Below are 25028 nucleotides of genomic sequence, written 5' to 3'. Positions count from 1 at the left end.
ATATACGAGTAATGAGCATGATTGATACCCACAGCATAGTGGTATCATCGCAAAGGTCACCGCATACGCAGTCCTTTGCCGATTATCGAATCATTCGAATGATGACTCGGATACAACTTATTGCCAACGTTCCGGACAAAATTAACATTGCAAATTCATGATCATTGTTTATGGTAATATCGACCGTATATCGTTGCGTCAAGTTGTGAATTGAGAAAATATGGTCTGCACATACGTTTGCGGACTTAATGGGGGTTAATGTCGGTCGATTATTCCTGCAATTTCGTTCTCAACTGTTGGTTTTAAGTCATGGGGAGATCGACGACTACACGGACTGTGGTCTAAGTTAACCGTCTTCTATCTTGGTGCTTATTTTGTGGACGCAAAGTGGGCTTGATTTGCAGCTGTATTAAAACCTACCTACGCTTGGCTTAACGAATGACGTAATGATGTGAGTGTAAATGTAAACAATTAATTCTTGCCGTGATATGTATAACAGCAAGGAATAGCTGTGCGTTGGTAGTTAGTACCTATACATTAAATGATACTAATATTATATTATAAATGCAAGAGTTTGTGAGGATGTATGTGTGTATGTTTCTTACTTTTTCACGCAAAATCTACTGGACGGATTATTATGAAATTCGGTACATGAGTAGAATATAACCTGAAATAACTAAAATTCATAGGATACTTTTTATCCCGAAATTCCCACGGGAGCGAAGGCCCGGGCGCAGCTAGTAAATAATAAGTAAGTTATAGGCAAATTTCTTTTTTATGGACTTATTTTATTGATTTACATAAATTGTAGTACACTCATATAAATTATTCAGAAATTTCATATCGACCTTGCTATAAAGCAGAATTCTATTCAATAAAAAATTGAAAACGTGTGCTTATGAAAAAGTGAATATATCTATAAAGTATTTCAAAGACGTCATCAATTTTTGTAATATAATAAATAGTTCGTAGAGAATACGTTTTGCCTTAATTAATGATCGCAATGTGTTCTAAGTTAACAATGAGAATGTGCAATCATTCCGTGACAGAGATAAGGCGTGCTACCAACATGACGGCCATAAATTAAATCACGTATGCAACCTCGTCACTGTCGACCCGGGAAGCGCCCGCGAAAGTGTTCCATTTCTGAATTCAGATGTTCCTCGATTCCGTCACAGCCAGTCACGAGCAGCCCTATTTATTTCAAATTTCGAATTTCACGCTGTCAACGTTACTGGTTAAATTGTTTGTCTGTGGTTTACGAGTTAGTTGTAAATAAAATAGGGTTATGTTGCTAAGTAGGTAGATTACGTAAAATGTAAACTCTGAAGTAAGTTATATTAGCATTACATTAAAAGATAATACAAAGATAGAGAATGAAAACCGTCGTCCAAGTTGTTTTTAATTCAATTTTGGTACCTACCTTATTGTGCCAATATAGTAGGTTACTTAAAAGCCCACACTACATTTGGCTGGTCTAGACCTAGTCTCTCTTTATCTATAACTAGTTGCGCACTGGGGCTTCGCTCGCGTGGGAATTTCGGGATAAAAAGTACCCTATGTGTTATTTCAAGTTATATTCTATCTGTGTACCAAATTTCATAATAATTCGTCCAGTAGATTATGCGTGAAAGAGTAACAAACATACTTTTTTTATATCTATTCTCACAGATGTAATTATAGTAAAATAAAAAATATTTTACTATACTTATATCTGGTTTTCTTCGACAAAACTGGAGCTAGCTTTTTAATAGACAACCGGAAGATTGTAAAAGCTTTAAATTAGAGCTTTTAGCGGGTAACAAGATAAACAAAACTCGATGGCGGTGATTGTAAATAAACAATTTAATGGTGGCTTTCGAGTTATATAGTTCAGAATATAGTGTTTAACAGGATTACGTTTATATGACGTAGACATTTATTAGTCCATAAAAGTTTAATTCAATTCTAATAATTTCTTAGTTCTATTTCTCAAGAATTTATTTGCTACCACATATTGTATGTAATTCGATATTATTGTCAGTTTAAATTATTTTGAAACGTCAATTATTGAATTTAAAATACACCTACTACCTATATTAGATTATTTGATCTGTATTGAGTTTTGAGTTGGATTTTGTGTACACTGTTTGTCACGGCTTCGCTTTCGTGGGACTTTTTGATAGGATATTGTATTATCATACATTAATAATATTTTTTCAAATAGTTAATTCCAAAGATACAGACATACATATCACACCAACAAACAAAGCCACTAGATATATGAATGTAATAAATAGATACCTAGCAAATTAATAATATAAAGTATTTTCTTATTTGCAAAGGGCTCTTGCATAACGAAACGAAATGTCTTTGAACCAAAGTCCAGTCAAAATGATTGGTTACTGCATGAATTTTGGCATAAAAAAATGTACTCTTTTTATTTCAACAACCAAAAAGGTGGACGTATTGTTGAATGGCATTTTCTGTTATTTATGAGTTATTTAAATGCTATATGTATATAAATATTATGTACAAAATGCCATACGTCCTTCATTAGTGCATACTGTTGTAATGTTGTGAAATAAATAATTACAATATTTTTCATTGAAATGTATTCGGTAGCAACCCTAAAATAATCGAGTTCTCGGTTCGCATCTAATCGCTCACGTCCTGGCCACACGATCGTCACGTCACTCGCTTTCGCCACGTTATCGCAACGTATCGGCAATCTTCGTGTGATGTTTCAGTAATTAGATGATCATTTGGGACATGTACCTACACGATTTCATAGAACGATTCTACACTTAATTTGTTATTCTAAGTTGCTTTTCAATTTGTATACCTACCTAATCTGAACCATAAATATTTTTCTTCATTGTTCTTTATAAACACTACTCTATTATTTAATTATCGATGTTTATTACTAGCTTTTGCCCGGGGCTTCGCTCATGTAAAGTTTCCACGGGAACAGTTATTTTTCCGGGATAAAAGGTACCCTATGTCCTTCTCCATACTTCAAACTATATGTATGTAACATTTCCAGAAGATTGGTTGAGTAGATGGAGCGTGAAGAGGTAACAAACAAACAAACTTACTTTCACATTTGTAGTAAATTAGTTGAGATAATAAAGAGAAAGTGTTTAATTTCATCAAGTGCATTTTTAAATGGGTTTTAAAACAACTTTTTCAACGTTTCATTACATCACAAATCAGAAAACGTATTACGTTTACATTGCCAAAGAAACAAACGCAGCTCAAATATAAATTATTGTACTAAATATAATTTATTGTCCTATGTCCTAAATCTAAACGCATGCCGAGTTGACATCCATTCTCACGTGTGAAAACCCCAGTATTATCCTCTCATCGAGGCCCTTGCGCAAGTTCGTTGCGAAATGTAGATTAGACTAACATCTCAGCCGATAACCTACGACACTCGACAATGTGCGTTTTGAGCGAAAGTGAGAATGTTTTATATACGTACTAGCTTTTGCCCGCGGCTTCTCCCGCGTGATTTCCCACTGAAGCAGTCATTTTTACGGGATGAAATGTAGATTAGACTAACATCTCAGCCGATAACCTACGACACTCGACAATGTGCGTTTTGAGCGAAAGTGAGAATGTTTTATATACGTACTAGCTTTTGCCCGCGGCTTCTCCCGCGTGATTTCCCACTGAAGCAGTCATTTTTACGGGATGAAAGGTACCCTATGTCCTTCTCCGTACTTCAAACTATATGTGTGCAAAATTTCAAGAAGATTGGTTAAGTAGACAGAGCGTGAAGAGGTAACAAACTTACTTTCGCATTTAGGTATAATATTAGTTACGAAGTTAGGACTAGCATAAAATAGAAGTATATAAGTAGGTACCTATCGGACATTCGTAGCATAATCATACATTCAAATATGGGATTTCTAGTTTTTACTTTTACTGTAATGTAATATTGCATTTATTATAGGTATTACATGTATAAGACAATAATTTTATACGAAATAAAGGATTCGAAAAAATTGTAATCCAGTTACGACATCGACCTGTGTCGATTTTTATTTTAATAAATTTTACGCTTTCGCGTTTCGTTATGAAAAGGTACGTGCGCGTTTGTTTTTGGTATTTAGTATAACATTTTTTTTAATTTTTTTTTTTAAATTTCTTTATTGTAGCGTGACATTTTAATAGAAATATAACGAAACATAAAATACTCACTCAACCGATGCTTCGTCTGGGCTTCCTTGCAGCAGTCTGGATGTAGGAGGTGGTACCAGCTCACTCCGTGCAGGGAACTCCTCTCCCAGCCCAGGTGCCACTCGCTACTGGACAAACGAAACATTGTTATTAACTTCAGTGTTACCTTTTTACTGTTATTGTAAAAGATAAAGCATACTTTAAGTTAAAGCATGTTTCGCTCGTTCTGTCAATGCTAAATTTTGTAAAGTGCGATAAAGACAAAACATATTTTAGCTTAAAGCATGTTTAACTTTTTTATGAATAACGGGGTTAGTTTATTGAATGACCACAACAGTTCACGCGCCAATTCTGCAAGGGTTCATCATTTTTTGGGTAGGATAACTAACGTTGATCAAAGTCAAAGTTAAAGTAACTCATTTTTCAATGTTTTCCCGATGCCAATAAATTTAATATAACTAAAAAAATATATATATTATGGTGAGTACACTAAACTTTTACGTTTCCTCTAACCTCCGCCACCGCTAACATTTAGACGTTTAGACAAAATGACCTACTTTACTTTTTCTTCACAGGTTAGAGTTAACGTTAAAGTTGATTGGTGAAATCCAATCCAAGTCTATACAAGTCCAGATTTCATCACTTAATTTGGTAAGTCTATTTTAATTCACATATCTAATTCCGTCACAAAAGAGTGAATGTTTCAGATACCTACTCAATCAAAATCACGATAAATGCAATTATAGTGAACTTGACATAGACTAAACAAATATCAGAGGGGTCATCTGAACGATCAATCTTTAGTAGCCTTGGGTTCCAGACTTCAATTCCTTTTCACTATCTGGTTTCATAATTCTATGGCACCGATGCGTAAGCTTAACAAATAGATTAGTTATTTTTCTTTTCATTATGTCTGTCATTAATTTTCGGCCGGAGGTGTCAAGATGTAATGAAAATTGAGGTTTTAAATGCTATGTTTTTTTTTAATTAAAGCTAAGCCTGTATAGCATAGGTAGGATAAAATACATTCAAGTAGAATTTAATAAGTTTAGAAATAATTTTTATGTACTCTTGGAGATTTTATAGTTATTGAAATAAATTAGTGTTGGTAACTATTTATAACTTATTTGAGATAATAATATTATATATTTATGCAGAATTATGGAACAAGAGCAGTAGATATATATTATATTTATTAAAAAAAAATTATTGAAAAAAATACAAGAAAATAATGTATCTACTTAAAAGATGGATTTAACGCCATATGGCATTTTCTACCTGATGGTTGACTAACCATTAGACGAAACACAGATTAGCAAGGGTGTCATAAAGTGCATCTAAATATATATTTAGTTGTATTAACTTTTTTTCTATGATATGTACAGATCTTGACTTATGCAAACCCCAGAAGCATCAGTAGAATAAATAATTCAAATGTACAAACAATAAATTTATTAATAGCTAACAAAGCTTCAAAACCTTGGCCCACATAGTAAAGAAAACCTAACTTACACGTAAGTAGGTACTATCAAGACAAATATTAATATAGCTTATTATTTATGTTATAACAGTTCTTATGTCACAGTAAAAAAGGTTGGTTTTAAAACTATGGACAGCAGAAGTGCTCACTTGATATTTGATGCAAAGAAAATAAGTAGCTCTTATAAATTATTGCACAATATAATTTTAAGATGTTGTAGAGGTCTTGGTATTGTTTATATTTGATGAGACATATCGATATTTGTAATTGAAATGTTTTGTTTTTTTTTTTCTGAAGTGTTCTTTGATCAATATAGGACGAAGAATTCATAAGACGCAATGCCTAACAACTCGAAATGATTTTAGGTGCATACTCACAAGTTGTGTTGTATTTAATTTAAATTTATTCGGATGCAGGTAATGTACCTATATAACTGTTTACAGGACGTCATATTATGTTATCCTTCTTCTTTTTCTTGTCCAGTCGGAGTGGCAAATCAGACGATGTTCGACCAGTATATGGTCAGGCTGATCGCTCTGTCATTGGCCTCGTTCAAGTACTCCATAGTGCAGCATGTGGTGCAGTTGGGACAAGGCTGCTGAGACTGCGACTGAGCCATAGACTGCGGTGCTAGTCACACAAGTTATTGCTGAAGAGTTATTATCCTTATCTCATTGTTACTAGTTAAATCTTAATGGTTTTGTTAGAAACAAAATTTAATGAAACCAAGACATCTAAATAGTCCTTTTAGACTCTTTAAGGTCGATAGGACGGTACAATTTGTATATAAAAAAACATATGTAAAAATGCATTGTACCTACATCTAATACTCATATAATATTTACAAGATTTTATAAGTAGTCAAGAGATTGAATACAGATAGTGTCACGTTTTTATCCCTTACGGAGTAGACAGAGCCAAGAGTCGCGAAACGTGAAAGTAAGGTTTAGCAGTATAGTGGATGCTTGTGGTTGGTTGGTAGCTGTATATTGGTATAATTTGAGATTAAATAGCGACAGGTTTATGAGAAGAATCTTGAATTCAGAGCACTTTCCCATGATTGACCTTTACAATCCACGCGGGAGGGGACTGGTACATACTTTGTTTTAATGAACATTCATATTAACCGCATTTATAACTTAATAAATGTTAATAGTATATAAATGTGACACAAATCAAGTAACAATTGCCATAGATATTGAATTAACTAAATTATTACCATTTTATGATAAACTGGTGATTTCAATGGAAACCAACATCCGGATAGGATAGAATAATATATGAAAGACAGGACAATGACGACTGTTGACAATACTCGGTGACGTATGGCGGCGTTTGCAGATAATCTTGGTACAAATGTATCTGCATGTCGGTCGATTTGTCCACGAGAAATTTATACATTGACAGCTGTGATCGACCATATTTTCAAGGAATTCATCATTGTCTCAATGATGATTTGTCGCACAAAAAATGTTTTTTTTACCACAATCTTTTTGTGTCGTGAGAGAAATCTTTGCATTCTATTCGTTATAAACGTTGAGAAATTCCTAAATACTTAACTGTTACTTCAGTCTAAAGACTAGCTCGTAAGAAAATATTTGTCTAAATACCTTTCTACTTTGTAACAGCTATCTGTCTGATCTGTAGAACACTTTATGATACGGCTACAAATGTTCCCGTTGTTCAATTTTAAATGCTTTTGAGTGTATTACGGCTGACCTTTGCGGTTATCGGTCAACTGTGCAATATTTCGTACATTATTCAGTAATGTTTTTTGAACTGGCTATCCATACAAATATAAATGTTATATTATACTAGTGGCCCGTCTCGGCTTCGCCCGGGTAAAAACATAATGAATCATACACCTAAACCTTCCTCAGCAACCACACAATCTATTGATGAAAACCGCATGAAAATCTGTGCAGTAGTTTTTTAGTTTATCGCAGACAGACGCATTTGTTTTATGATACTCGTATGTAAGGATAGTGATTTCTCAAAAAGCTTCAAACTACTGGCATTTTTAGTTTTCGCTAATAAATAATAGAAATCGATAAAAATATGTAGCATAATAATATGTGGCATTAGTGAGCCGGAAGCGTCTTATGCAAAAACGGCACGTTTACATGAAAAACTTACCAATTGTAGTCACCATCACAGTAGTTGTCAATAACTGACAACTCCATAACACTACTTTCAAAAACAATGCAATGCAAGTGGAATAATCAAAACGGTATAATCCATCAAGCTCCACAGAAGCATGTAGTCTGTCATTGTATGGTAAGTGCGGCTACCGCAGGTGACGATATGAATCTATTTTGTATGAGAAATCGTATAATCTTACGAGCAAGCAAGTAATTATTTTTCATAATGTGAAAGCAAATTCTATAAGTACTATCATTTATTGAATAAGTAAAATTTACAATAGAAATCAATATTAATTCACAACATACTTTACAATACAATATTAGAAACTTAGTGAAAAAAGACCGCCCAGTGACGCACCTGGTGCAAATGTGCCCATAACGCTGGCGGCATTCCCTCGCCGTATTCATTTTGTATTAATTTTTACATGAATGTTGACAGGATTTTGAATAGACGCTAGACTGTGTATAGATGTAAGTAGTAATAGACTTTGTATAAATAGTAATGCCTATTTCAAGAAAAACAAGTCTCTAAAATTTATAGTTTTCTTATTCGTCGAGCCGACCACTCTAATCAATAATAATTTAGAATGATAATTCATATTTTGTGGCCCAAGTTGCTTGAAATCTGGATCTCCATTTATTACCACACCAAAATCACCTAAATCGAATGCTCCGTTCGAAGTGAAAAAGGACAAACACACTTTCACACTTATAATAATTATTAGTAAGGGTACATCGGGTACATATACTTATTATATTTATTTTCCTGATGTCTGTCAATACAACCTCGTTCTTCATACTGTCTTTATTATCCCGTGCCATTGAAGCACAGTTCACATTTAGACAGTAATTTTTTCAAAGAAAAAATAAAACAATATTTGAAGTTGTTATGTCACGTACACACACACATCCTTACAAACTGTATGTATGTTTGTTACTCTTTCACGCAAAAGCTATTGGACGGATTGTTATGAAAGCTAACCGCCTATATGAAGATCAGGCAAGGCGCGGAATAATTCTCATATTGTTAAGCGGAATAGTTCAATATATCTAGACATATTGGACACAGATTTAACCAATCTTTAGTTCTAGAGATACTCGTGCTACAAACAAAGCTATATTATATTAATACAATCTGAACATCATCCTCGTCACAGCATGAATATGAAACATTTCAATAATAGCTTTGTCATACATCTGCCTGACGGACGGTAGCTTGCATCAACAACTATTGTTTATTGTTTACCCTTGAACCGCTGTATAATGTAGGAAGTTATGGAAAGTGGGTGACTGAATGTGTTATTTTTATCGAGTACCTTGTTGCTTGCAACTTATGCAGGACTACACAATGAGACCGGTTAGTAAGTATGAGACGTTTGATGTATTCGAGAGACAGGCCGTATAGAAAGGGACAAGCTATGGAAGATGATGGCGAAGTACTTTTGGCGATAAATAAATTCGGGACTTTAGACCGCATATTAGTTAAGTCTGATATCGTTACTAGGGATGATAGAGAATACTCCAGCATTTGACCAAATTAGAATAAAAGCATATTAGAAATATTTGACGCCCCGAATCTAATAACGATGTACAGGGTAAAGAAGACTTCACACTGCAAGGAATACTATAAGGGTTGGGTTACAGAGTGGCACAGTGGTGTGACGTACTTGGCGTCGATGTGCAGTATCTTCATGTCCATGGCGTGCACGGTGGTGAACACGTTGGTGGCGCCGTGCACGACGCACTCGCGCGTCTCAGGCATCGCGAGCGGCGTGCACACGGCCAGGAACACGGGCTCGTTGCGGCTGCACAGCGGTAGGTACGATACGTAGTGACCCCTTACTAGCACCACCTGTAAAGATAGGGTTTTGTAAGGATTGTAAAAAAATCATACGTTTACCATTGTGCAACATGGGCCACGCTAAGAGTTGCTCTGTGAATCATATGTTGATGATCAATTGATATATCATGATGACGATGATACTAATAGTTTTTGATAAATTACTTTAAATAACTAAATTACTTAAAATTGATTCCAAGAAAAATAACCTAATATATTTTAATTGAAAATTATAGAACAAAAGTCAGGCACATGGGCTAAGTATATGTATTTCATTACAACGTATTTACTCCTAAAAAACTTTATCAATGACGTGTCATAGTTAAGATTAACACATCTCATTTATCAATGTTAGTATAATTAATTTAACTTTAAAAATACACTACCAAAACGTTCAAGCAATTTGTAAGAATTGCCTAAGTATACACAGTATTACTGATTCGTCGACAGGTTTTGATTTACCGACTTCGTAAACAAGGTATGATGGATTTAACGTATTAATTTTAATGATATGATCTATCAATCCTTTATTTTAGGCATCATGTCAACGTGTGAGTTAAATTTGTTCATAAAAATATGAAGGTTATGTATAAAATAAAATTAATGTTAGTTGTCAAGGCTTTTTTTTTAATTTAGGAAAATATAAGATTGGCTGTGACAAGTTTGAGTAAGGGAGGTACCAAACAAATATTAAACTTACAAAATTATTTGTCCAAGAATATTGTTATCTCTTTGGTTTTATATAACAAAAGAGACAGCAAATATAATGGGTATAGAATTCGACTAAATGTTAATAAAGGAAGTCTACCCTTCGGCTGCGTAGGTAACTGACGGTTCGTAACCAGTTACGAACAGAACATAAATTATCTTTGTACCAATTACGTAGGAATAGGTTTTTCCGAATTATTTTATTTTTATATTGTTGTTTAGTAAATAAAATATATTTCTATAATATCATTACTCTCATTTTAATACTTTTTGTTATAGCGGCAACAGAAATAGGTACATTATATGAATGACAAAATTATTTATGCTACTTAGATAATGTTTGACCATTAAATCTAATAATAAGTTCACCTCGCTTTCTTTCAATCTTTCGTCGTAATTTCATGTAAAGGTCACAGAGTTGTATCTGACATGTTTGTCACTCATAGCAATGTTAAAATCAGAATTCACAAGTAACATTAAAATCGATGTTTGTCAGTCAAATTATGTATTTTACTTTATGTTTTTGTGACTTATGCATGCACACAGATAACAACAAAATTTTTGCCTATTACATAAATGCATTCTTATGAATTCTGCAATAGACGCTCGCTATTGACCGTCAAGTGTCTAAATTCTTAACATTCTACTTTCTCACAACAGATTTCAAATGTCTCAACCCAAACGAACAGACATCCCAAGGTCGTCAATTCGTTATATATTTCATATTTTAACACTTCAACTTTGACATCAGTTAGGGCGGGGCTCAATGGCATTCTTTCTAACAATGGTACCAACAAGTTCACAGTTCAGCCGCTCACTGGGACTGTTATAACATATCCAGACGATAGAAATATATAAAGGCATAATAAAGGCGAAAGTCTATCTGTCGAACTTCGATTTAGTTTTCTCGATAATTTTAATTCGATGAGATTATATATATTATTACCTATATCGGTTTTGAAGTTTTTGCTTCATCAAAATTAAATATATATATATATATATATTTCAAGAAATTAACCATATTCGGATGAAAGACGACTTTTGTTGCGGAGATTATTATGCTTCGATGGATGTGTGGAGTGACAAGGATGGATAAGATAAGGAACGAATATGTGAGAGGGAGTCTCAAGGTAGCACCAATCATAGGAAAATTGGAAAGTAATATAGGCTTCGATGGTCACGTTATGAGAAGGGAGGAAAATAATATTGTAAGAAAGGTTTGAAATTGAATGGGAAAAGAAGTAGGAGCAGGCCGAGGCCGAGAAGAGGTGGATTGAGTGTATTAGAGATATGGCTAAAAAGGAAGTAACAGATAGGGGAAAGTGGAGGAGACTGACATGCTGTACCAACCCCACTTAAAGTGGGATAAGGGTAGGCTGATGATGATAACCATATATTGAGCATAAAAAGAAGAAAAATAATAAACCAACTCTGAAGGCCCCATTGCGTGGACCGCGCTATACAATTTTTTCAATTTCAACAAAGACAAGAATAAGTTTTACTATCTGACTTTACAATAATTAATATGACTTTACAATATACTGTGGTAATGTATATTTTATAAATGATTCACTTTGGAAATGATTCCTTCCCATGGATTTACGGAGTACCTACTAATTCCATGGACCTTTCTCAGGAACATTGACGGATCGTAATGACAGCGCAGTCGCAGCAGTCGAAACGCTCAGAGAACTAACGACGTGATTCACCAAAAGGCATGGCGACTTTCTGTTTGGCGTACAATACATACATTAGGTGCTATTAGGGTACAATTCATGAATAAACCTTATTATATTCTGTAATATTTTTAATTTGTGTTGATGTTCAATACGGAACAAAGTGGCCTTGGTCGATATATTTTATTGTATTGATCTCGGCCGTATTCATAGTGTGGGTTTGAGTACCGTGTTTATACTCGTAGTAGTATAAAATAAATGTGTAATTAATGTAATTACGTTTATAACCCAGCCGACTCGTTTCGAAGGATGTTAACAAGCATGATTTCTGGGTTATTTTCTGTATTAAGTTTTATGTGAATAGCTACATTTTATCAAAAATAAAATTATTTATTCAGAAACTAGACCTTCACAGGTTTTCATGTCACATTCTAAATTAAATATTATTTATAGAGCAACAAGCTATTAGCATTTCGGAACGACCACTGCTAAGAAGAATTGTTATTGTATGTATGTATAAAATCTACACAAATCAAATTGATACTTATTTATAAAATACATACAGAAAGAGCAAGACTTATAGACTTCTGTAAGACATTTGTTATTAGGACAAACCGAATGTTATTACGAGTATAAAAAAGCGGTGTATAAAAAAGCATAATATTTAGTGGTGAATCTTTACATCACAGTAATATATAAGGCACATAAATTATTTTTTTAGATATTTTTAATCAAATTTGACCCTTTCTACTGTGTCAATAACTATTGTAATGCTATAAAAATTTAAATATAATATCTGAAAAAATGTTATCAAGATATTCTCAAAGTCAACATTCTCATGGTCTTTCGTGACGAGTCTCTCCTCAGACAAGTGTCAAATAAAACAACTGGAGTTATGTTTGAACTGTGAGTTGTCTGTCAATATTGTTGTTTGATATCGTTGCATCGGCTGTGTGTTTTGCATAATTTAAACTTAGCTCAATAAATTCGATTTGAGCATCTGCGAGGTTAGCACGATGAACGTTTTCGATTTTTATGGATTTCATATGGAATAGAAATTTTGCAGAAGGGACATTTTGCTAAAATGACATATTGCCATGAAGCGCGCACAAACCCGTGTCCATCGATCCTTTCAAATTATCGTTTCCTTTTAAATTGCAGCGAGAGAAAATTCTCTCGCTGCAATTTAAAAGGAAAAAAATTGTGAAAATAGTCAAATATAAATATTATAAACAGAGCGTATAGACAGTAAATGCCGTTATGATAATGTGACTACTGCAATAAACTACGACTACTGCAATAGACTCATTCATTTGATTTAATAAGTATATTTTAATTGCGAATGACTACAAATAAGTGGTATTACTATTAATTTAAAATGTGAATAAGTATTAATTTTAATAACAAAACTATGAATACGGAAATAAAGAGTACAATAACGCAAGATCATTGTAAAAAGTTTAATCTCCTCAACAAGATACGTTTATGATGTCTGTGGGCCAGATTGTATCATAGATTAAAAATGGAGCACATAATACGAGAGTAGTGTTGTTAAACAATTCGGGCTCTAATTTCGAGACTCGGAAATCTGTCACGCTTTCATGGCTGAACTGCGAGGACGATTTTAGCTAATAATCCGAGTACAGATATAGGCTACCGCAGGCAGAACTGCGAATATGAATATTGCTACAGTAGTGGCGACTTTAATGTATAGTAAGTTAGCTATCTAATCACAACATAGTGTAAAACAAAGTCGCTTCCCGCTGTCTGTCTATCCCTATGTAAGCTTAGATCTAAACTACACAACGGATTTTGATGCGGATTTTTTAATAATGTGATTACTGAGGAAGGTAGGAAGATTCAGGTGTATAATTTATTATTGTTTTACCCTAGTGATAAGCCGGCCGCTAGTATATAAATAAAATAGCAAGTATCTAATAAGATAAAACGAAAATAATGAAATTGAGATATATACACGGAAACCGAAGGCCTTATAAACTTTGGAGCTCGAACTTTTTAAGGCTAAAAGTCTCTTTCAATCCCTAACCGCTTTCAAATCCTGGGAACTCTGACATTTTGCATAACCTTGGTTGAGTCAGAATATTGAATACTCATTTTTAAATCGCAACACTAAATGTAAGTGACGTTTGTCTGTCTGCTTGATCTATTGTTCATCTGTGTGATTTGTCCTAATATATTTATTTTATTTATTGTTGTATATTAATTCCTTGTTTTGGGTAGGTACCTATGTAATGTCTGGCTCATAGCGCGAGACTAAACTGTAGTTTCAGTTTTTGATTCGATTTCCTTTAACTGTAGTGATTATTGTAAAAGACACGGAAGGCGTTTCTTTAGTGTTTTTATTTTTTATTTTTTATATATATAGAAAATATTTGTTAATTACTGAATATAACATACACGTGAACAGCTACTTTTGCCTATTCCATATTAACATTATATATAATAAAAATTCTCTTATAAACTGTGCAATGTTCATTCATTCGTGTCGGCATGCGTTCGGCGATAGTGTATAGCCAACATCAAAATTTCTAAATGATGTAAACGTTGCAGTTTTTTTTCGATCAAAATTATAAATCTCACGGGATATACAATTATCTTTCTCGCGGAGATTAAGGTTTCAATTCGAGGCTCTGACCCGCCCACAAGACAAAACGTAATGACGATAGATTAGCCGGATATGGGCCGATTAGGGCCAATAACCGATACGCCCAAACGTAAGGCGTAACGTAACTATTCCCAAACGTAACTATTCTGGACTTGACATAAGGTATAGGTAGCAGCGAATAGCTTATATAGTTAATATAAAACTATACTTTATATCTTCACGTACATATCGTACATAAAAGTATTGACAGCTTAGGAAACATCATAACTGGACAGTTTACTCGTTGATGTGGCTGATATGAATGATATGAGAAATAATTTCTCATATTTGACTGCAACTATTAAGATATGTTTTGATAAATTCAGAATTATTATCTTTATCAGTCTCCTGTCTCCTTCAATCGGTGCCGGTAATACAAATTGTCACGTACTATTTGATTTCTTTGTTCGATTTTTGGAGAAAATAAACGATTTTTTTACTTAAAACTTAACTTACTTTTTAAATTTTGAATCATAATTCATCATTATCTTTTGATTATTTTTACCTTCTTCTATATAATATAGTCTTTTATTAGCGTATGTTCAATATTTATCAAAAGTGTAGGAAGAATTATTCATTTCTTTTTATTTATTAATACCGATATACCGAGGAAGTCGCTACCGCTTCCATCTTAATTATCCGGATCCTAATCTGTAACAGAGCTATATGACAGCGTAGGGCGATCGATCGTGACTTATTATTATTATTATCTCTCATTGGGAGCCATTCCATCAGCCCCGTCACATGTGAACAATGAACCACTTTCAAACCTAGTGCCCACATCGTGACCGCCAGAGACATACCCTCGCACGTAAGTACTTAGGTTAACAGAAGCTGTCAAATTAATTAGAGTATCTACGTTACTAACTATATTAGGTAACCATTGTGTCGCAAAGAGAATATGCGTGCCAATAGTCTAAGTATTCAACACTAGATGTTGCCCGGGGCTTCGCTCCCGTTGGAATTTTGAGATAAAATATAGCCTATAGCAATCTTGGACAATGTACCTTTCTAATGGTGAAGAATTTTTGAAATCGTTTCTGTAGTTTCGGAGATTACACGCCACAAACATACAAACTCACAAACGCTTACCTCTTTATAATAATAGTATAGATTAATACCAGAGGCAGACTTTGGTACAAAGGTCGTCTGCATTACCTCAATCTCATTTATTTCTGCCGCCAAACAGCAGCGTATATCAGTGTCTTACTGTACGAGTGCAATGTAGGCACAAATCAAATGAATTGAATTGAAAAAACATGCATTCGTAAAAACTTATCGGGCTAGTTGTATGTGTGATTAAACCATATACTATTTTGATAAATTAAAATCAGATTTATCGATATTCTTTCACTGAGCTTATATCATGCAACATATTTAAAGTTTCTGTGGACCTCTCGAACAGCACTGGATTATGCTTAGATTCTCGCCAGAACTAAAATTATTTAGCTAGTAATGTATTAGGTACTTCATAGAGGCAGTATACCTTTCTGTATTTGTATTCTAATCTGTTTTGATTACATAAAGTTTATATTAAATTGTTATGTGTGACATTTTCGAGAGGATATAACAAATAGTAAGTTATAGTAAAGATATAAGATAAAACTGTAACAGAAATGTGTGTATAACAGCTATTGCTGTGAATATTATTATGTTGAAAGTGGTAATTTCTCGGTAGAATTTCATTTGTTTGGACGTTTATTAATCCATAATATAACTGGTTAATACTTTAGTTTTAACAAGTAAAGCCATTTCCTTTAATAAATTTATCATTGCACCAGTTCTTATTCTAGAATACTTAATATTAGTTGCATGGACTAGGAAATGAGACATACCTAATCGAAACTTTAAATTATGTCTATATTATTTCGTATTACCTATATGATTGTAAAAAATATTTTTTCTCGATTAACTGAGTAATCGGTTAGGTTAAGGATTATGAAGATCATGTCCAAATTATACAAGAACAGCTTGTTATTCTGATTTATTCTTAGTTTTGTTATACTGTAAATTAATCGCTCTGATTTCACATTGAAACACTGATAGACTACAAAATGCGTTACAATTAAAGTGACAAATAAAAAATATTGTTAGATGGTTCAATTTGTACAATAAATCCGAAGAAGGGCTGAACAGTGTTAACAGACAACAAAAAAGGGCGTCGCAAGTTAAAACAAAACAAACCATTCCACCAGAAGCACTTTTTACAGTTCTGGTCAGAGGAGTCACGAAGCTCTTAAGTCACGATATATTGCGTCAAGATCAAGACACACCTCCAGTTGGTTTTTATATATCCATAGTAACGGTTGCTTACCGTATGATCACGAATGGCTAACACGTGCAGCGAGAAATGAATGGTGTTTCTGGTGAGACGGGAATGTTATCATTGGATAAACCCCTTTTTGATTCTGAGGTCAAAGTTAGTTTTTTAGTTTGTTAACTTTCTGTTCTAATTTCGACTTCTTTCGAACTTCGATTAGACGTTCCAAAGCTGGTCTTAGATTTGACCACCTTGACATTGTACTATATTTACTTTCTTCGACAGAATTTTGCTTGCAGTAAGGCATTTTAATTAGGCCATTTTTGCGTATAGTGATTCTGTCTTACTCGTGTGAAATCGACGTGAAAGCTAAATGAAAAGGTATCGTGTTATTTGCCACTTAATTAGTTTTACCTTTTACTCTAGATTATCAAAACCGTCCACATAATTATGGTGTAGAAGCAAACAATAAAGCTATTAGTAATACAACGCCAATAAAGAAGATATATAGGCTTTCAATATCTCTAATTAAAACAATGGAAAATTTCAATAAACATTTCGTCAGTGACTGAGTGTTTCATACGAGTGACGAATACTGCTGACGAAATCAAGCCCAATACAAATCCGTGACTGGGCCTAAAACAAAAACTACAATAGACACTAAACAAATTAAATACGAGTTTTTTGACCGTTCGTCGTGTGGCCGGTGTGAAATTGGTCACTATGCGCACGCGCCGCAGTCACGAACATCCACGAACACTCACGAACGTGCCATCAGCGCATACGTCACGATTCCAATTATTTCACGATAAAATAATACCACTTTTAGCTGGGCGTCGGTTTTCAATAGCTTTATTTAGCTACTTGAAGTCAGTTCCTTCTGCTTCAGTTGGTGACCGTACGCAGTTGGACATATCATAGAGAAGATTGACACTGTAAACGTATTACTTATTGTTATTATAATATTTTTTGTCAGTAAATCGTCAAGACATATATAATTTTAACATTTTTGTGGAAACTCAACGAGAAAATAGAAGTATAATTGTTATAACTGCTGCAATGTCTGCGAAAGTGTGAAAGGACATAGTCTTTGACCAATGCTTATGTTTTGTTTAGAGATTCCAGAAATGTCGAGAAAACAGTGCTTAAGTTACATATGCTGGTGTTATATAACTGTTGATTAGCATAATTTTATATTCGTAATTGTTCTAATAAGTAGTAACGAATCATTGTCTTAAATTTTGACAAATTTCGATTTGACAAATTTAGTGTTTACGCCTGATAAATAAAAATGTACAACGGTGGTCTATGAGCCACATATTACAATGGTCGGACTGTTTATTATTAGCTACTTAATAATCATGTTTGGTTACTGTCCACGCGCCACGCCTCGGGCGATCACGACACGACACGAACCCGTCACGATTACTAAAAATATTTTAATCTGTGACACGGTATGGATCCTTATAAATCACCAAGTGAAGTGTTTGGTCTAGCAGCATGGGTGTTTTAACGGTTACGTGTGTTTAGTCGTGACAGTGGGCGAACTAGCTACAATACGGATCATAATTGTGTTTTTTGGGACAATTTTTTGAAATTATGGTCTTTAGATTGTAGCTGCATTGGCTGGATCATGTACAGAAATATATGGTCAAAAGGTCTGTGCTTCCACCAAGTATTAGTTGAAGCCTGAAGGCTTCGACGAATCATCATCTTTTGGCTCCCTACCTGTAATACGAATGTGTCTAAGATTATTTAAAAATGTATATAACGAAATTATCGAGAATAGACATTATTTTGGAATTTAATTTTTGTGACGATTTCTTAAATTTGGATTATGTAAACCTGTATATTTTCCCTATTCTAAATATATTTACTTTCGTGAATGCGCAGGTCATAAGTACATAACACGGTACATGTTTTGTTCATGAACTATTTTTCCATAGCTTATTTTGCCACCAAGGTTTTATTTTTAAGAAATATTCACTAGTAGGTATACTATATATTTACTAACTGTATGTATGAAATTATTTCGACATACAGTTCAATTGACATCATGTTCGCTCCGGCAATAAAGACAGCATTTATCGCTATTTTATAATCGTATTACTAGTGTTTTATTTGTACCTGCTTATGTGAAAGTTGTTGTAAGTACTTATTTTCACAGTTATTTAGACTATATTAGTAATGCAGCTGTAAAATTTGTAGATTGCATGGTATTGCTATTTGGAACATCCATTCCAAATCAACCATTTATTGTGAAAAGGACCTCTTCCTTAAAAGACAATTTAGTTATATTGATATAAAAGTAGTATTACTAGCTGAAAGTAGGTCCTATACAGGAGCTAGTTACATCAGTGTAGTGATTAAGTTTAGAGATGAGGAAGCACCCTACTCATCAACAAAAGTCAAAGAACGAAGTGACAAACACGAACAACAAGACGTGATGTGGAATTGACGAAAGAGAGCTGATTTCAAGATACAATAGACATATCATATTTCAAGTCAAAACAATCATTCTGAAACAGCGACCTTGGCCAGACAAGTCGTCCATTCAACGAAGAACATGTCGTTTACCGCAATACAGTCACACGTTCTCGAGAAACATGCAAATAATACATCTTAATATAGAGTGCGCTCGCCAGTTTTGTTATTACAATCAGATGAATTTACATTTTCATAAATAAATGCATCTCCGCCGCTGGTTAACGATGCCACATTCAATGTTTTTGCTGCACATAAAGTGTATGAGTGGCTTAATTTAAATAAGGCAGCGCTCTCGCCCAAGAATATAGAATAAGAAAATAGTAACTTACGCATAGACGGTGCACCCTCGAAATTCACAGGACATTAAAACTTATCGCTTGTAAAGAGCCTGATGTTTATTTAAAATCTGAATTGTCAACGCTTGGGATGATTAAACGCGATATAGGGCAATGAGCAGAACGTGTTTATGCATATTTGTATTTAGCAACTTTACTAAGGGGCAATTCCCTTCAAGGGGGCAGCCGTTGATCGTACCTAAAACTTTGGAGTGGTTCTCTGTCCAACTGAGATTTTTGAGTGGGCCTTAAATGTTTTATTATTATGTTTGCTATTATCTATATTATGTTAATATTTATAATATTCACAGCATTTATGGCTGTCGTTAAATATTTTATAGTAAAACTGTTAGTGACATTTTTTACTAACTTTGATTAGTTATGCGGACTGTGTCGAATGATTTGAAATCATTATGTGTGGATGCAAAATTATTATTTTGAAGATATTAACGACTGTTATTATTTGAAATAATAAAACTTGTGATGTAATTGCAAGAAATCGCACGTGGCAATAAAGTTTCACAAAAAACCGTTGGTGCCAAATTTTCTCCAGTTAATATCTGACCAAGATTATATAGGTACTTATATAAATATAAAATACTAACCTCGGTGGTTACTAACCAGCTGTATAATGGAACAAGGCCATCTTCAAGATGTCTCAAAATAAAGCCACGACACTCAAAATGTGCAGTGCAAATCTAACAAACACATTCTTGATTTACCTTCAAAATAAATGTTGTTACACAAGGCTCTGTTCTCAGACCTTCGGTGTCCATAATTAAAGAAGACGATTTTATAGATGCCTTTAATTATATGTATTTGATGTTTTCTATACGCTCTGTGACGAAAGAAGCCTCGTCCGAATGGTCATTATTGGAATTAATATACCTACGTGTCAGATCAAGAGGTTCCGTATAATTGGTACTCGATTTTTATAGTATCCGTGAGAACAGCACCAAATGATATATCTATGTGCCTTTTTGCTCAATAGGTTAATACGATTCATAATATCATTGATTTCGTTTTTCCTATTGTAATTGTGGCCAGTAATAAGGTATTAGGCACAGGGATTTAACAATGGGTGAAATTTTGCTAAAGTAGTAATTTAGTCATTATTTGTACATATGTTTGTACGTAATAGTTGCTATTAGCCTGGGGTAATATCTGCAAATAGCTGGTATTCGTTGTCGATTGCATAAATGCTCACTCGAGATGTAAATTCTGTTCGAATAGGAAAGGTCCTGCGGTGCGCATGAGCATTGTCTCCATGAACCCATTGCAATCAATTTAATGCTGTTTACATTACAACTTTACTCTTTCTGAAATTCAAAGTTGCATTGCACCGTTAACCGTACAAATGGATTTATTGCACAAGTTTTTATGTACAATTCCTTGGTTTATAGTTGATAGAGGATAAATATATTTATAATAAAAATAATAAGCGAAGATTCGATCGTGAAAGTTATTCTGTCGAAAGCGGAATAAAATATTTGGAGCCTAACCTTCTGACTACATTATTATTAAAAATATATACTCGGATACGCTAAGACGGAAATATTCATTCAGTAGGAAATCTTATCAAACTTTTTACATGCACTAACAGTTGTTGAACAAGCCGCATATGTTTTTACAAGGGCAGTAGTTGGTGTCACTGGTGTCAAGGCAAAGGTTGTGGTCATATATTTATATATTATTCTGACAAGCCAGTCACGATGAAATCTTAGAAATTCGAAGCTTTACCAGAGGTTAGATCTGTATAATGATAAAGTTAACACACAGTAATTTTATATTTCAAGTTTAGATCGATGCGACGGTTGTAGTCGTTAAATACAACTAAACGATTTTTTATTACTTTTTAATTGGATTGTTTTGTTTACTTTAAAAATGTATGAAAGTTTTTTAAAATATATTTTTGTGTACTAGATCATGCAAAATCGATGGCATTCATTAGTTTGGTCATTTTGATTTATTATATATTCAGCGACTAGAGATTTCACAGAATGAGCATCATCGAATTTTGCAATTATGCACTTTTCGAGATTATCGACTCCATTCTTCGAAGATATTAAAAACTTTATCCCAAATACTTTGCGATTCGCTTCTAAAAATTCTAATTCACTTCTTTTACCACACATATTTCCACACAGCGATATTGTGTGTTCAAGATCACGCTGAATGGAACTTTATTTGATAGAAAAAGATCGATGACGAGCTGAATGCGGTTATATTACTCTCGACCTTTTCCTATTCATGTTTACTTAAGGCCAAGTTCACATATAATGTCGAATTTTGTAAACTATCATCTTCAAATTTTACATCAAAGTTGTCTATAATATTGATTTAAACCGGATCTTTCTGGTCTTGCCAGATGCAGCCATCTGAAGAAGTACTGGGTTGATGTTATCAGTGATGATGTTAATAGTCTAATAATTACGGATGTCAAAGGGTTGCATTCCAACAGGGGAAGAAATAGTAGACAAGCTGAGCCAGAGCTCCAACGGAGACAAAATATGTCGTGAATTTTGTGTACTTGGATGAAAAATCTATATTTATTTACTGAACAGTTCATGAATGCAAAACAAGAAAAAAACATAAAACTAATCTGATGTACCATGAAACATAAAACTTTTAAAACATCATTGCGTTATATTTTTTTTTTATTGTCCTCTCTTTTTTACATGATAGTGGAGAAAGAAACAACATGTGATCGTTAGTAACTGTAGTGCTGTATATATATTTCGTGATAGGCCTTGAGCTATTAAAAGTACCTAAGTGCAAAGGTACTGTTTATTGCAAATGAAATTTATTCCTGCAGATTCACGAGAGAAGCGTTGAAAACGTATTACTGATTATTTTTTTGTCGCATGAATTACACATATTTGTACAACATGTCGATTACTACAGCTATGCGGGTTACTATTGCGTCACCAAACTATGATTTATCATTTAGCTATTGTATTTGGTATTTGAGAAAATGTCTGTGTCTTAATGTGTTCGTATGATTGCGTGGAATGTTTTGCTTAGAAATGATCTAAGCCATTATAGTAATATGAAATAAGGTTAGCTAGAACTGATCGGTACCGTTGGCAACGACATCTAGAGTACGTACGTACGGATTCGTTTTTATTTATGTCAGTAAGCGATGTAAAATGGTAGTTCAAAAGTAAATTAAACTTTCACTTTTCAATATTTAAGATATCTATAATTAAGTAGGCGGTAGGGCGATGTGATATACGATGGCAAACTTTTCGGGAGTTTAAGCAATGAGAATTAGGTTTTCTTTCTGTTATTAACACTATAAGTATGTTTTACTATAAGTAATTATAGATATAAATAATTAATAAAATGGGTACAAAATATTTTTTGTTGTTTTACTTCATCTCGGACATAAAAATGCGCACAGCTGATTAAAGCCATTAGTAAAACACCCAAACTACTATTTCTTTTTTTCTTAATTAATTAGAAATTTTAATAATATCACAAGATATTTTGTATTTGTAATTTTTTTGTGCTATCGATACCAACTGGAGCATTTTGAGTAGTTGCTCAAGCTTCTTTTGTCATTCTCATTGTATAATGATGTTCAATGTTTATGATGTTTTGTGGCGTGGAATGCTCTGTGATTAGGCTTGTGTGCCATACAGAAATGGATTACATTCGTATCTTAAATTATACCGTCCATTACTACTCTATTCTTAAAGTAGCAAGGTTGAAAGTAGATTGTTTTTGGTGGTAAGTAATTTGGTAATTATATGATTGTGTGATCGATGGTTTTGGTGACGGTGCGTAGACTTAATGCCCGGGTTTCGGTCAGTAATTGATGGGGGGAAAGTCTTATTCTGATTAATTGGCCTGTTTTGTATTTAGACTTTTGTTTTAGCTCATTTTTGAACTACTAGGTAGTACAGTCAACCGCATGTCTGTCAAGTTACTCTGTAGGAATTGTATGCCCTAGTGTAATTGAGGTCAATTTGAAATATTTTTTTGGCTGATGTGCTGACTTTGCAAGAAATAAGAATTATATTTATAGAATTGTTTTTATTTTGTGTTAAATAAATTATATATCAGAAAGACATAACTATAATAAATGTTATTATAGTTAAAAATGTAAATTTCATAGACTAATTTTACGCCCGTTTTGTGCTTCGAGATATAATGGCACGAAATGAACCCGGGAATGTGAGGTGGTGAGGGAAATATCAGAAAGAAATAAATTCATGATTCATAATTTTATGATTTTACAGAAACCACTTCGTCAAACTAATGTTAATTTTGATAACTTACAGACAGAAAATAATACCTATATTAGTACTTAATGATAGTAGAATAGAACATAAATACTATAGTGCCAATATACATCAATGACTTGCGTTTTTACATCTATGTTTTTGTCTGTAACTTTGAGAGTGTTAAAGTTCTAACGTTTTTTTTCTATAGAGTGAGATACAGTCCACGTTCTTTGGGATTTTTGTTTTATATTGCTTAATGAATTTATTATTTCATCAAAGATTATTTTAACGTATCAATATATGCGGTACGCGGTTAATATAGTGAGACGTATTTTCAATAATATGCTATCGATCCTGGAGATAATAAAGCGCAAGTACGAAAGGTTACATTAAAGTCCTATTTGCCTAATAAGAGCATAAATTGGTAAAGACTTTTTAAGGACTTGGTAAGGATTAAGTTCTTGCTTTTGAGTAAATAAAAAGAAATTGTCAGAATTTTTCATGTGACAAAATTTGAGTGACGTTCGTGAGTGAGTACAAATCTATTATATTTAATTTCCAATTATTAAAGTATAAAATGGTAAAGACTAATCTATTTGTAATTACAATGGTTCTAAACTTTGCATATCTTGAATGCACAATCGATATGAAATCACGGCATTTTAAATATCTAGCAAGCCATTTGACTTCACAAGAATGCGAACGACTCGACGCCTCACTACATTTCAAATCCTATAACCTTCCAGCTTTTATGAATGTAAAAAGAATTACTTACGCTAAATATTTCAATTGCGCTGCAGCACTTTTAGGCTGGAATAGCAATGATAAAGAGTGGGGAGGATATGACAAAACCCACGATATCGTACAACGAAGACTGAGACAAATAGGAAAAAATGATCTTGCCAATTGGCTAGGAAGGACTGTGTTTCACGAATTGGCAACAGATGTTAATGACAGCTTGTTGATTGATGTAAATAAAACTACTGAATCTTATTTCAAATTTAGAATCAATGCTGATGACGTGGAGGAAGTGTTAG

General features: G+C 33.5%; 1 protein-coding gene across 2 annotated transcripts in view; it reads right to left on the bottom strand.

The window, feature by feature from the left end:
• Window positions 1–25028, bottom strand: part of dysf (dysfusion) — a 124794-nt gene that overhangs the window by 19169 nt on the left and 80597 nt on the right. Inside the window, exons 7-8 of one of the 2 annotated variants that reach the window (XM_053759766.2) lie at window positions 9459–9643; window positions 4189–4295 (exon numbers count right to left, since the gene is read on the bottom strand). In XM_053759766.2, coding sequence (XP_053615741.1) covers window positions 4189–4295; window positions 9459–9643 — 292 coding nt within the window. The remainder of the gene's footprint in view (window positions 1–4188; window positions 4296–9458; window positions 9644–25028) is intronic. The other variant, XM_053759767.2, reaches the window with a different exon arrangement.

The sequence above is a fragment of the Plodia interpunctella genome, chromosome 19, assembly GCF_027563975.2.
Source record: "Plodia interpunctella isolate USDA-ARS_2022_Savannah chromosome 19, ilPloInte3.2, whole genome shotgun sequence".
Lineage (NCBI taxonomy): Eukaryota > Metazoa > Arthropoda > Insecta > Lepidoptera > Pyralidae > Plodia > Plodia interpunctella.
This window is presented reverse-complemented; position numbering and strand designations above follow the sequence as displayed.